Source organism: Gymnodraco acuticeps, unplaced genomic scaffold, assembly GCF_902827175.1.
Source record: "Gymnodraco acuticeps unplaced genomic scaffold, fGymAcu1.1, whole genome shotgun sequence".
NCBI classification, from domain to species: Eukaryota; Metazoa; Chordata; class Actinopteri; order Perciformes; family Bathydraconidae; genus Gymnodraco; species Gymnodraco acuticeps.
This window is the reverse complement of record NW_022989799.1, coordinates 3566930-3582799: the sequence shown is the minus strand read 5'-3', so window position 1 is coordinate 3582799 and position 15870 is coordinate 3566930. Positions and strand designations below refer to the sequence as shown.

The 15870-nt window shown below is 41.7% G+C and overlaps 1 protein-coding gene across 1 annotated transcript in view; it reads right to left on the bottom strand.

Annotated features, from left to right (window-relative positions):
* Positions 1 to 15870, bottom strand: part of LOC117550931 (adhesion G protein-coupled receptor A3) — a 422488-nt gene that overhangs the window by 109457 nt on the left and 297161 nt on the right. Inside the window, 2 exon segments of the mRNA XM_034223540.1 lie at positions 226 to 434; positions 790 to 1000. Coding sequence (XP_034079431.1) covers positions 226 to 434; positions 790 to 1000 — 420 coding nt within the window.

Sequence of the window (15870 nt, the reverse complement as noted above, 5' to 3'; positions counted from 1 at the left end):
TACAGGGAGGGAATTTAGCGTAGCGCTTACTCCAAAGGCAATAAATCCCAGTAGCGCATTTGACAAATCCTTCCCCTCTGCTGAGGAGCAACAATAACCTTAAGAGGTCCCTGCCTCTTAAAACGCGTTATTCCATGGTGAGAGAAAAAAGATCCATAATAGGCCCTAAGCAGTGGGAGATGTGGGGGTGCTAAAAAATGAATGACACTGGGTATGCCTACTCACCATTAGCACAGCAAAGTTATTATGATGGGTGCAATGAATGGTGGTCGTGTTGCCCCCGGAGCCTGTTATGTGGCAGCCCTCTGCCCTCCAGCCACCGTGTCCATCCAGCAGGTCAAAATCCCAATAGGCGGCGGTGGGGTCTACACCCAGTGCGAAGTGCCTGAGAGCAATAGTAACGGTGTGCACGGCGCTCCCCAGGCTGCACCCATCTGCAAGAAACACATTCAATTAAGGAAACCAAGTGGAAAGTCTGGAAAAGAAGTGGCATGGGTGGCGGGCGCACACGCATTATTGCTCAGGTTACTGCAGTGTAAGTGAACTTAAGGAAAGTGACATGTGTCTTAAATGCATCAGTGGATGGAACGCAGCGTGTGATTCATTGTAATTAAACAGGAAGTAATTGAGATATTGTGGCACACTATAGCTGCGAAGCTCCAACATGTTGCGCAGAGCCACAACTGATCCACAGTGCATGTGTGTGTGCGTGTGATAGCATGTCGGCATTACAGTGCAGCGTTGACATCACAGGCATGATGATGATGATAAAAATGGATTTCCTCTTACCTAATTTGGTGAAAGCAACTGGTGTCGAAACGCTCCTACGCTTCCCATCGTCTGCGAGATTGGACGAATTGCCCGTGCAAGGGAAGAGTTTCCCATTGCGAAACACAATAAACTGCAGCTTGCAAGTGGAGTTATCAACAGATTGCAACGCAGAGGAGGAGATAGGCGTACCAGCCAGCGGTACATTGATTGAGGCGACTGCCACTGAGTTCTGCGGGTGGAAGAAAAGAGAGGAGAATACAAATTAAATAATGTCTCCGAGATGCGCAGGGGGGAAAACAAACTCCCATGGAAAAAAGACACTGTTGATTTATTTCCCTCTCCAGGAGTGGAGGCGACCATAGACCACAAGTGACCAAGGGAATGAGAATCACGTTTGAAGCGCTCTAGTGCGCCTATTTGGTCAGGCTCCCTGCCGCAGAGGTGGAAATGGTCCTTACCATTTCAGCTTGAGGGCACATCAACACTGCAGCTTGATTTAAAGAGACAACCGGTCTGACTTTATCTTATTTTTAACGGCTATAAACACACCAAAAATCAGCCCTGGCAACATTTAGGGGAAAAGGGTTCTAGGAGAAAAAGGGGCATGGCTTGGGTCTGTCCAGGTGTCTCCATCTTTGAGAACAAGTGCAAAGTAATCATGTAAACGTGCTTCTTATTCCTGTTACTACAAGCACAACCCCTTCCAACAGTCCCCTGTGCATCCAAAAGTCCCATCAGAGTAGCATTCAAGAGCCCCAATCTCTCTGATCTGTTGTGCCCTGCAGCTCTGCATATTGAACATTACATATATGAATATATTCCCTTCCTGTCCCAATAAATGATATGCTGAAAAACATCAACAATGCCTGCAGGAACTTTGCCACATGCATTGATCCCCCTGGTGGGCAGAAATGTTGCTCAAGGGTGTCTGGAACTGTGAGTGGCTGCACTTAGGACAGGCAGCACTTAACCCTGCATAAGATCAACTTTAATAATAAAAAAGCCTCCAAAATGGTGCTGTCAGCAGAAAGATTGCTACACATGTGGCCATGCACTCCACTGTATGCATCATACCAGGTGATGCAAGTGCACAGTCTCACATGCGCACAATATTTCAGATATAAATCTAGAGTGCCACTTCTACATTTTCAAATATTAAAATCATTGCATTACAAAATACATGACATGTTATTTAGCTGAACTGATTGGTTCAACAGAATTGCCAGTACACCAAATATTCCAGATTTGATTCCAGGGCTAAAAGGCAAAAGATGCAAAAAACAACTGGTAATGCCAACTCATGACCAAATAATGGTTTGCCATTAGGTGCGCAGAAACATCTTGTTAATGCTCAATGTTATAGCTTTTATTTGCACATTTATTCTCAACACAATACCTATTTTCAAATCTGCAGCTCTCCAATGAAAGTTCTAGTATTTTGTCATCACTGTACTGAGTTTTGTATGTGTTTATATTTTTCTATACATTATCCAAAGCTATCTATACACGTACATACACCTTACAATTGTGTTTATATTGTATTGTTTCGGGGGCTTAAAGGTGAAAAATGATAAATATATATATTTAAATGATACCAAATAAATTGTGGGCCAGATTGATTGAAACCCTGGCTCTTTAATAGCCGTTTTAAGGAACCTGGACAACAACTGTAACTGACATATCATGCATGGTTCGATGTTTCAAAGGCAAATGAAAAAGAAAAGTCTTGATGACGCACAGGAAGTCAGGTGTAATTTAGCTAATCTTCTGGTCAGTGACCTTCAAGTGAAGATTATTAAGACATTTCTGCAACATGAATTAGATTTACAAGAAGAAGCACAAACCCTGTTTATGCAGAAAGTGACCCTAATGGAGAATGATGCTAATGACGAGGCTGACAATGTGTTCACAGTGGAGATAATAATTGTGTTTGTTGCCTTTTTGTTCAGATTTCAATCCCCTCACACTACAGCGTGAGGGGATCAGCGCTCTGAGCCTGAAGGGCAGGGAAGCTAAGATTTCTAAAACAAGTCCAACGAGAGCTCTTCGTCTATTCTTATGGTTATTCAGGGTTTTTGTAGCTAAAGGTATCATGGATTTAAGATGTAAGGGTGGTGCAGTTACCACTCTATTCCTGTCAGAATTACATTTGAGACAACTTTACTAAAACATTACTACTAAAAAAACATCATTATTGTGTTGAGTTTGAAATCCTTGATCCTGGACACAATGCATCATGCCTCGTTTCAGCCATGCCCATAGATTTAGTTTAAGTGGATTTCTCCAAGATGACATCACTCTACTGGTTTGCTGACTCATGTTTTCATATAGTTTGGTGTTCTGGACATACAATCTTGTTGACAGGTGACCTGACAGGGTGCATGGAGCTCAGTACAACCAAATGCTCAACACGTGTTGAGGTTGACCCAAGATATTAAAACGTACTTTCATTCAAAGCACACTGATAAAGTGGCAGAACAAGAACACAGAGCACTTGGCTGGTTTATGAGGGTATATTAATAAGTATATTTGCAACTAGCCTCCTGCTGGCCATTAAAAAGAATGCACGTTACATGCGATTCCATGTTGGATTTACTTTAATACAGGGGTGTCAAACTCAAGGCCCGGGGGCCAAATCCGGCCCGCGACTTCATTTTATGTGGCCCCACAAGAGCTTGCAAAGAATATAATATGTTTATTATACTGTAACATGCTACTTTACAGAAGCACGTTGCCCATACACGACATGTCCCACAATGCATCTCAAATTTAACTTTTTCTCAGAATTTGACTTTTTTTTGGCAAAATATGCCTTTTTTCTTAGAATTAGCCTTTTTCTCATAGATTTTATTTTTTTAAATGTCACTTCTTCTTTTTATTTTTTTCAGAATGTGGCTTTTCTTTTAAAATCATATTGTGACATTCTCACTGAAGAGACTTGCAATTATTTGCCCTAGACTTCTGCTTTCAGACGTAGTTAATTATGAAGTTATTACCCTATCCGATAATAATCCAATGCAGAGGCAATAATGTAATATAATAAGTTATTTCATATATATTCAATATTTATATATGTCTTTTTATATAGTCTTAAAGTTACAGCCGGCCCTTTGAGTGCAACCATAATGCTGATGTGGCCCGCGATGAAATTGAGTTTGACCCCCCTGGTCTAACCCTAACCCTAATATAAGGCCTTACCTTTAGATGTGGGGCCTGTGTCCATACGCTGCTTTTTTCTATGACAATGATATCTCAACAAAGTATCTCCGCTGTTGTAAGACAGGATAGCCTGGATCTTATCATAAGTACTGTGCTGTCTTTTGTTATGGGGTCCACCCGGTCGATCTGCTTCAACAGGCTTTTTGTTCTTTGTTACAATAGTTTCCATCTGACAGATGAATGAAAGCCAAAACTATTTTTAAGTAGATGCGTGTGTAGCGCTCGCAAAATAGGCACCCACTTCCGACGGCATGCGCTCTGTTCTCTTTGGAACCGATTGAAGAAAGACCCTGGTGCTAAGAAAAATACGCTTTTCTGGACACATACGAATACAATCTAAGACTAAGCAAGGATACACAGACTCCCTGTCACGATGCTGTGTGCAGTGTTGTAGTGTTTGTTGCGGGTGCCCGGCCCTGCAGTTGGCTTCTTCATTCTCTGTTTGAAACCAGCTTGTTTTTGTCTCCTGGCCCTTCTATTATCCTCAATATAAACACTTTACATAGGTGCAAGAGCAACGATGTGCTGAAGCACTGTCTTTACATTACCCCCCCCCCCCCCCCGTTATGTGAGGAGCAGATTTGATTTAACAGCATTGGGCTTGTTCGCCACCAGTTTCTGCATTGACTCACTCTTGAAAGGTTATTGATTTCCATCCTGCAGCGTGTTTGTGTGGGGAGCGGAGGAAAGACAAAGAATCCTCGCCTTGAAATGTATGTTAACATCACTTCCTTTCTGCAAACAGCTAAAGCTTGGCAGTCTGTGTCCAGGACGGGATGGGATTCAGACATCAGGAGACAGAGGCGAGGAGGGTTTGAGAGTTCAAGTCGGAGGCCGAGCGGGCGCGCTGTCCGAGGGGCTTCCTGTCACACACCCGTACCCGCTGACCTCCATCCCCGGGGGAAGTGTTGTTAACCCTTAGGTGCCCGAGTGACTAGACCCTACACTCTTCCATAAGTGGGTCTAAAGGGACCCGTATTAGAATAATGTGTTTTTATGCCATTTTTGTTTGCCATTATATTTTGGTTCACACTAGAAATATTTTATATTTAATTTTTTACAATTTATAATTTTAGACTTTTTTTTGACATTTTGAAAAAAACGTTTTGAGCATATTGTCCCAAAGATCTCCGCTATTCTGAGACCCTCACAGTATTCCAGTCCCTTTTCAAAACTCATCTCTTCTCCTCTTGTCTACTCATAGCCACCCCCCATCAATCCATGCCGGTTGATCAAGTTTGATAGTCCTATACCCCCCACCCTAACCTTCCCTTATTGTAAAGCGATTTTGAGTCCTTGAAAAGCCCTATACAAATATAATGTATTATTATTATTATTATTATTATTATGATTATGATTATACTGACAGGTATCAGATCTTGCTTTGTAAAATAATCTTCCTGAGAGGTGTCACTTGTGATGTAGCCTGTGTGGTCCACAGTGAATGTATTCCTGTCAGCAACAGGTGATAAGAATCAAAGGTTCCCAGAGGATCCCATAGGAAATGCATGCGGGTCATTTTTGACCCACTTATGGAAGCTTGGGGTATTAATACAAAAACTACAATTTCTTAAAATGTATACAATTTAAATTTAAAATGTGAATGGCACGATATCCAAAACATGTTTTTTGAGGAAGAGCTGGAATATGAAATAATAAAAAAATGTAATTACAAAGATACTTCAAGAAAACCACCTCACCGGGTCAAAAAAGACCCACTTATGCATCTAAGGGTTAAGGCGTGTAACTCGCAAAAAGAAATCTTATCTCGTATAATTGTCTCCTCATCTCTTTCTACATCTTTGATCCTCTCTATGTGGCGTATCAAAGGGATTCACGGCCCAGGGGGTGTGCTATAAGCCCCGGCGTGCACAAGGTCCCGTTCTAAGCGACAATCTATGTTCCTCCTGAGCAACCTACAGTAAACAGCTACATTTCCTCAACCCCGCCGCCACCGGGGACCTCACACTTCAGAGCTGATTTAGCCGGTTGTACCTCACCCGTCTGACCTTCCTCCCAGCCCACCCCCCCCAGCCAGGGCAGCATGCTGTAGCCTTAGTAACCGTAATCACGCACTCCGCTCCGTCTCTTGCTCCAGCCTCAGGACCATTCTCTTATTCCTTTCCTAACAGAGGGCATCCAGGTGAATGTCAGCTCCTATTTCAGGCTGCTTCCACTTCCCCCCCCCCCGCTCCTTGATGCACAGCGCCACTCGATAGAACCACAAAGCTGTAAAACAGCCTGCAGGGCAAAACACGATAGCACTGTTTGACCCGGGGCATCCACCAAATCACAGCATAAACATCACGCTCAAACGCCGCTCCGTGACTTCACAGAGGGGGATTAATACCGATGTGTGTTTAGACAAAGAGGTGGAAATTAGGGAGCCTGTTGCATAATCCAAAATTAGAAAAAAAAGAGCTCTGTGCCTTTGTAGATATATCTGCGGGAGAGATAGGCCTACATTTATTCGCAATGGCGGCAACTTGAAAATGAACGATGATTGGAATGAGTTTCGCTCAAAGGGCAGCCCGCTGAGCTCGGCCCGGCCAAGGAGAAGTGCTGACGAGCATCATGGGAGATTTGCATAATTTCTTCTTTGTAATCATTGGCAGTCCCGTCAGTGCAGACGTGGTCAAAGACTCGGTGACCATGACAAATAGGTAGACATCAGGAGACTTTAGGGGGGTCATTTCTGCCCATAATGTCTCAGAACCTGACAATGAATCACAGTTTGGTCACGAGCAACATTTAGCAAGGCCTCTGCTGGAGCTGGAGGTTTGTATTTGTATAGTTGAAAATATCCACAAAGGAAACATAATTACATAATTCCAGTGATTGCCAAGGCTGCAGCTTGAAAGGCGTTTTTTTCTCTTTACGTCGTAGCGTTGTTAGCATTACTTGTCGGGTAGAAATTAAACACAGCCCTACACTACACGGTTGCCATGCCAACAACAGAGTCTGTTTCCTCCAGACAGGTTGTGGGGTGGAGGGGGGGGGCAGCATTTGAGCAGATTTGAAGCAGGAAATCAGGCTCTTTGGAGAGGCAGAGATGTGCTTCAGCTGTCAGCAACACTCTCCTCAGTCAAATGTGACTCAAGCTGTCACATCACAGGGTCGTGTCTAAACAAACAAATATTAATAATGCAGAAGGCAGCAACAGTTGGGCATTAAAAAGGCATTGTGGATTTCAAATGACTGGATTTAAAAGCCTCACTAACAATATTAGCTGCAGGGCGATTGATAATGAGCCAAAAGGAGCAGACCCCTTTGAGACAAAAAGGATCATTCACAATGCTAATCAATGCTAGATGCATCCTCCATTGTCTGCGTACCCGGACATTTTCTTTTGTCTGATAATGATGCCACGCCAGTGCAGCCAACATGCCCATTATTAATGATGACTGGGACTCAGGACTGAATGTCTCTGAAAGCGCATGTTTTCATGAAGCACTATAATGATCAGAAACTATTCGGGCACACAAAGAAAACAACAGAAAAAAAAATCCTATGAGTCATCTCCTGTTTATTCCTGTAGTGCATCACAGAAGATGACATATCTGAACATGGTGGTATTAATCCACACAGAGAGTTTCTGTTCAATAGAGTGGTGCAGTGATGACGTATCTTTGTAGGCGAACCAAAAAGTAAGCATCGCAAGGCTTTCCTTGACAAAAGCAGTGGGGTTTTTCGATTGGATTTTAGAATACTGAACAAAAGATACTGTAAAAAACAGTACATATTTACACACTTTGTTCAGCAGGATAATCTCCACACTGACGTTAGGCTATAAACAAACTACATCGTGTTTACATGAGTTAACGTGATGTTTAGTCGTGTATCTAGTCACTTGTGAGCAACAGCGCTTTTTATGACGCAGAAGTTTCAGATATTCGTGAGGAGGGTATTTACTGACATATTTGGTTTTGTAGAACAAAACATGAATATCTATCGAGCTTGTGTTAACCACAGACCTTATTTCAGGCATCTAACCACAAATGCTTTAAAAAAAACAATGAATTTGAGACGGGGAACAGGAAGTGTTATAATACTATGGGCTTAGATTTGTGTGAACAAAAAAATAATTTGTGTGTAAATATGTGATTTGTAAATGTAAAACACCATCCACAAATGTATTTAAAAGATTTACAAACTCACAAATACATTTGCAAATGTAAAACGGATCTGCAAATACGCTAAATATTTTCACTAATAAAAAAAAGTTCTTTGAATATCTCTTTAACATCGACAACTTTCGATTAGCCATTTGTGAATCCATTTTGTATTTGTCAACCAGAAATGCGCTTGTGGATCTCAAATCTCTGCTTGTGGATCGTCTTTTTACACACGGAGTTTTGAGACAAACTTTCCGCCGGTCTCGGCTAAAATCTACTCGTGTCTCGGAAACCACGTGATGAATGAATATAATGCATTGGTGTATATTAAACTAGCCAACAGTATAAAAAGCACTACAAAAGTTTCGTCAATATTAACCATAAACATCTACATTAGTGAAATGACAGCTAATGCAGCTATATAATCAAAACACATACAGATAACCTTTAAAAGCATAATGAGATAGACAGATAGATAGATGGATATATAGATTTATTACATGCCGATCTAGATCCCTCCGCTTCTAATGACCGCGTCGCTGCACATTATCCCTTACATTATCCCTTACATATATATATATATATATATATATATATATATATATTAGGGCTGTCAGTTGATTAAAATATTTAATCCCGATTAATCGCAAATTAATCGCACATTTTTGATCTGTTCTAAATGTACCTTAGAGGAATGTTTTTCAAGTTTTTAATACTGTTATCAACATATGAGTGGACAAATATGCTTTATGCTAATGTTTATTATCATTTGAACAATGACAAATATTCTCATGAATATTAAACACAACAACCTCTGAACATTACAAATATTCGCCTCAATTCAACCTGGAACCTCTCTCATTCAATAATACAATACAAAGTGTGTGTGTGTGTGTGTGTGTGTGTGTGTGTGTGTGTGTGTGTGTGTGTGTGTGTGTGTGTGTGTGTGTGTGTGTGTGTGTGTGTGTGTGTGTGTGTGTGTGAGCTATGTGCAACTCAAGGCATATGCTCGAACGGGAGCTGCCTGGACGCTGCAATCATGTTGCGCGCACTATCCGTGCTGAGTGTGCTGACTTTTCGTACAATGTCCCACTGTCTGGCTTCCTGCATAAAATCAAGTGCTCCGCGCAGTTGTGGCGAAATGTCGCTCCTCTGTTTTCATTTAAACAGCTCCTTATATCCGTTAGCACAGCTAGCTAGCACCAGATGCTAACAACAACAATGCACGTAAGGTCTCTCTCTCGCTCGCTCGGGCCACACATACACACACCCTCCCGGTCCTCCAGATGGCCAGTCGGTGCCTGCCGGTGAGCGTGGAAGTGTGGTCTGCCGTAAGCGGGCGGCAGGAGCGGGGCTGTCAGCATCAGCTTGTAAATGGTATTTTAAACTCGATGCGCTCTGAAACTACGGGGCGGCCGAGGACAAAAAATACTTAGTGGCGTTAATTTTTTTTTGCGTTAATGCGTTAACTTGACAGCCCTAATCTATATAGGCTACAGTATAACTATACAGTTGCAAGAAAAAGTACGTGAACCCTTTGGAATGACCTGGATTTCTGCATAAGTTGGTCATAAAATGTGTTCTGATCTTCATCTAAGTCACAACAATAGACAAACACAGTCTGCTTAAACTAATACCACACAAACAATTATATGTTGTCATGTTTTTATTGAACACACCATGTAAACATTCACAGTGCAGGGTGGAAAAAGTATGTGAACCCCTAGGCTAAAGACTTCTTCAAGAGCTAATTGGAGTCAGGAGTCAGCCAACCTGGAGTCCAATCAATGAGACGAGATTGGAGGTGTTGGTTAAAGCTGCCCTACCCTGTAAAAAATACACACCAGTTTTGAATTTGCTATTCTTAAGAAGCATTGCCAGATGTGAACCATGCCTCGCACAAAAGAGCTCTCAGAAGACCTACGATTAAGAATGGTTGACTTGCATAAAGCTGGAAAGGGTTACAAAAGTATCTCTAAAAGCCTTGATGTTCATCAGTCCACGGTAAGACAAGTTGTCTATAAATGGAGAAAGTTCAGCACTGTTTCTACTCTCCCTAGGAGTGGCCGTCCTGTAAAGATGACTGCAAGAGCACAGCGCAGAATGCTCAATGAGGTGACGAAGAATCCTAGAGTGTCAGCTAGAGACTTAAAGAAATCTCTGGCACATGCTAACATCTCTGTTGACGAATCTACGATACGTAAAACACTGAACAAGAATGGAGTTCATGGGAGGACACCACGGAGGAAGCCACTGCTGTCCAGAAAAAACATTGCTGCATGTTTGAAGTTTGCAAAAGAGCACCTGGATGTTCCACAGCACTACTGGCAACATATTCTGTGGACAGATGAAACCAAAGTTGAGTTGTTTGGAAGGAACACACAACGCTATGTGTGGAGAATCCAAAGGGTTCACATACTTTTTCTTGCAACTGTATATATATATATATATATAGATGGATAGATAGATATATAGATGGATGGATATATAGATAGATAGACAGACAGACAGATATATAGATAGACTGATAGATAGACCAATAGATGGATATAGGCCTAACGCTCCCCCCACCCAATTATTATTGCTATTATTATTATTGTTGCTATAATGCAGGGGTATTCAATTACATTTCTAGTGAATTGTCAACGGGGGGGGATGCTAGTGAACTGTCAACGGGGAGAGCCTCTCTGCAGGGAAACGGCGGACCTCTGTCGCCTGTCAGCGCAACTTCAATGATGCCGTTTAAAAACATAACAAATTAAGGGCGGTGACGGCCGTCAGCGAACCGAGCCGCCCGTCACCGGCCCTTGACGACCGGCCGTTCTGTGATTCTCCAGATTCTCCAGATGGCCAGTCCGCCCCTGGGTGGAGGTGAAGGGAATGAACACTTTTAAGGCCTTTTTGGCGAGGTGGGGGAACTCGGTCTCCACAGACAGCCAAAAGTGTGAAAGTGACGTTTTCTGCCAGACGTTGTCTCCTCTCTCACTTTAGGTAATTTCACTAAAAATCGATCCATGTTGCCGCTTGCATAAAGTTAGCTGAAGTTAACTAGCTAGATCTCACTGTTCCTAATTATTTTTCTCTCACGCTGCGCCTCCCCTGAAGCTCTCTGGCGCCCCCCCGGGGAGGGGCACCTCACACTTTGAAAACCGCTGGCCTAAATAGATACTTCATTCATCCCAAATTGTGAAATGTGTGGAAACAAGTATAAACATAATAACATTAAATACAAATGAAAGCAATAGACAGGAATATATATACAGTAGAAAGGACACAATGAATATTACTTACTATGAAGGCTGAGCTAAATATGGTGCTTCTCTACGGATTACCTTACCACTGCACTGGTAAAGTAAAACTAGGCCGATTAATAAGATGTGAAGTGCTTTGTAACTTCGACCCGCTTGAATGAATACACAAAAAACAATGAAGAAAGAGTTATGTCCTTTTGTTGTTCTGTTGTTTATGTGTTTATGTCTTCATGTGGAACCTACTGCTGCATGTCTCCCTTGAAAAAGAGATCAATGATCTCAATGGGATTTCACCTGGATAAATAAAGGTTTTGAATTGAATTGAATTGAGTTATCTCTGAAGGGTGGGTCATGACCGAAAGAACGAGATCGCGGATACAAGCGGCCGAGATGGGTTTTCTCCGCAGGGTGGCTGGTGTCTCCCTTAGGGATAAGGTGAGAAGTTCGGTCATCAGGGAGGGACTCGGAGTTGAGCCGCTCCTCCTTCGCGTCGAAAGGAGCCAGTTGAGGTGGTTCGGGCACCTAGTTAGGATGCCACCTGGGCGCCTCCCTAGGGAGGTGTTCCAGGCACGTCCAGCTGGGAAGAGACCAAGGGGTAGACCTAGGACCAGGTGGAGGGATTATATCTCTTCCTTGGCCTGGGAGCGCCTTGGGATCCCCCAGTCAGAGCTGGTTGATGTCGCCAGGGAAAACAAAGTTTGGGGCTCTTTGCTGGAACTGCTACCCCCGTGACCCGACCACGGATAAGCGGGAGAAGATGGATGGATGGATGGATGAGTTATCTCTGGGGCTGCTTCGCTGCCAGCTGTAGCTCCCCGGGACCCGAAAGTGGCGTAGCCTATACTTCAACATCAATGCATACGAATGTGCTCGATATATGCTGTATTGAACAAATAAACTAACACAAACTAACTGTTTCACTATAACATGATGATGATGGTGATAAAGAATGCATCTAACGTTCCGCTGTTCATTACTTGTCACTTGTTAGACGCTTTTATCCAAAGCGACTTACATACTCAATACTGTCGGCAATCCCCACAGGAGCAATTTGGGGTGAAGTGTCTCAGGGACACAACGACATGCTGACTACAGTGGGGTTTGAACCTGATCCGAACACCAACGCACTACTCACTGCACCACACGCCTCTCCTTGTTCATTATAATACAAAAACAGTGCATTAAACAAACCATCATGCTCTTACTTTGAAACCATGCTGGAAATGTCGTCATCAGCAGACCATCACGTGGTTTCCGAAAATAACCGAGTGACACGAGTAGATTTTAGCCGAGACCGGCGGAAAGTTTGTCTCAAAACTCCGTGTGTGTAAAAAGACGATCCACAAGCAGAGATTTGAGATCCACGAGCGCATTTTTGGTCGACAAATACAAAATGGATTCACAAATGCCTGATCGAAAGTTGTCAATGTTAAAGAGATATTCACAGATCTTTTTTTTATTTGTGAAAATATTTTGCGTATTTGCAAATCCGTTTTACATTAGTACATTTATTTGTGAGTTTGCAAATCTTTTAAATGCATTTGTGGATGGTGTTACAAATCACATATTTACACACAAATTATTTTTATGTTCACACAAATATTTACGAGACAAATCTAAGCCCATAGAATACTGACTAATTTCCAAATATTCACCTATGAATCTCCAGATCTTCTTAGATGGATAATAGGTCCACTGACAACTAATGAGGTTGTACCAGCTGGTTTGAACACAGGCAAACAGCAAAACTCAGAAACTAATTACTTTTGTAGAATATACAGCTCAGTACACGGGAGCTCAGTCAGGAAAAGCCACTAAAACAGACGAGGAAAGGCAAAAGGCAGGGTCAGCTAAACGTAGCAGGGTCAGGAAACTGACCACACTTATCACTGAGGAAAAACTGCTGGAACACTGGACACAGAGGAAGTAAGATGAATTGGCAACAAGGGAATGGTGCATGCAGACTAAATAGACTGGGATAGGGAGGATAATGAGACAGGTGAAACTAGTTAGGGTGAGGATGGATGATCACACAGAGAGGGAAAACTCAAGGGCAGGAAGTGATAACACTGAAGAGAGAAAAGACAGGAAATGAAACAGGAAATACTGAATGGCAACAGAGCATAAGTAGTTGGAGGAGACCTCACAGTGTTCTATGGATGTATTCAGTGAAAGGCCAATATTTCCAACCTTTTGGACTGGCAAAACAAAGATTATCGAGTTGAATGACACTGTATTTTAGGTCTAATCCTATTATTTTTCTAGGCATTGATTTTTGATATTACACATAGAATAAACTTTGGTTAGAATATAGTTAGCTTTTGGTAACTACACTTGGTCACAGTCCTTTACAGCGAGAATGTTTATACCAGGTCTGTATCAGCACAATATTACACGGCTTACATTAGTCGAAAACTCCATGCTGATAGCTCAATTTCAAACATTTTGCAGTAGTGGTCTGTAAGCAATAAAGAGCAGAACACAATGCTAAGGAGGATGCTCAGCTAGCGGGCAACGTTCTCACAACTTTGGCTAACGTTACCTATTGGTTCTAATAAGGTTTTAAAGAAACGTTTTAATCTGATGTTCAAAGGACCTTTTTAGGATGTTTATTTTTTCAAATAATGTTCCTATAAGGTTTAAGGTTAACTAAGACATAACGTTTTAACTGCAACATTCAGAGGATGTTTTCAGGATGTTATTGAGGCCTGAGGTGACAGAAAGTTTATTTATAAAATGTTCCTTTAATGTGATATGTTAACAAAGGTGGAACGTTTTGCCTGCAACATTCTAAGGATGTGTTTTGGACGTTGTTGGGGTAACACATTAAAGATGTTCTTTATAAAACGTTACCTCAATGTTACATGATAACAAATGAAGAACATTCTCCAAGAAACATTCTGAAAATGTTTTCAGGATGATATTCTTTTTTTATAAAACGTTCCTGTGATGGCAAATATTAACACGGTCATGGTCAACGTCAGATTTATTTCTAGAACGCTTTAAAAAACAAACTTGTTGCATTTGTTTGAAAAGGATGTTTTAAAAAAAATCTGATGTCACCATATTTTCCTTTTGAAAAAAACAAACAAGCACGTAATTCATGATAAGCTGTAAGCAGATATTGCATGTTTGCGGTGACATTTATGAGTTCCCAGCTAGAAATGTTTGTTACCATTCGTTGTTCTAGGAATGTTTTCAGCGGGACGTTTTAGTTTGAATGTTCTTCTGAAAAGGTAGGATCACGTTCTTTAAAAACATTCTGGAAATATTTGGGGATAACCTTCTTTAGATGTTTTTGATAACATTGTTAGAACATTATGCCCTACTATTCTTAAAATGTTTTCAGCGGGACGTTTTATTTTGGTTCCCAGAACGTTCTTCTGAAAGGTAGGATAACGTTCTCTAAAAACATTCTTAACATTTTTGGTGATAGCTTTCTTAAGATGTATGAGCGCATTGAGACAATGAATAGGACGTATAAAATGTGTGAAATATCCGAAAATAATCACACTTTTTTCTGACTATAAAGGTTGTGTCTCGTACGTAGGTTCTATCTGTTAGATAAGCTATCTGGCCGTGTGTGGTTTGTGAGGGCTGCGTATAAACAGTGTCCGCTGTTTATGCATATTGGATAACAATTGTTATTGCACCCTTTAGATTTGAGGCCGACAGACATATAGAAGAACGGACCGACTGTCACTGCCCGTCCCTGAAACCCGTGTTAGTGTTTGTATGTGTTTGTTTCTACTGTGTGTCTCTCTCTCTGCCTGCTGGTCTGCTCTACACGGCTGGGAGCAATCTCCAATCAACCACACCTGCAACCTGCTCATCAGCCACACTATGAAAACCTGCAGCCTGCACTCATTCCCTGCCGGATTGTTGCCGTGAACGTTTTGTTGCGTGCCGCTCTACCTTTTCACCAGCATATTCTTTGACAACTTTGTCTGCTTTTGCCTCACACTCATTTTTGTGTCTCTCCCAGGAGGAATCCAAGGCCTTCCACACTCCCAAGACCAGCAAGGCCTCTCTACCCACCCTGGAACAACTGTTTCCCACTGCCGCCATAACCAACCTCCACTCCCAGCTCCCCTTTTCTAATAAACAAATGTTACTTTCACCAGCTGATTCCGAGTCATCCTTTTACATGTGTTAATAGTCAAATATCATAATCATCCTAATGACCACAGTGGTCAGTCCACTTACCCAGGAATTTTGAGTTGAACAATTACAGGAATATTATGTCTTTATGTTCTAATAATGTAAACATATTTTAGTAAATTGTTACCACAGAACATTTGCATAATGTTTTAAACATAAAGCATGTTATCCTTCTCTAAAATAATAACATTCTGGCAACATAAAAAATCTAACTTGCAGCTGAAAATGTTTTAATTATAGTAGGACATAATGTTCTAACAATGTTAGCAAAAACATTTGAAGAAGGTTATCACCAAACATTTTAAGAATGTTTTTAGAGAACGTTATCCTACCTTTCAGAAGAACGTTCTGGA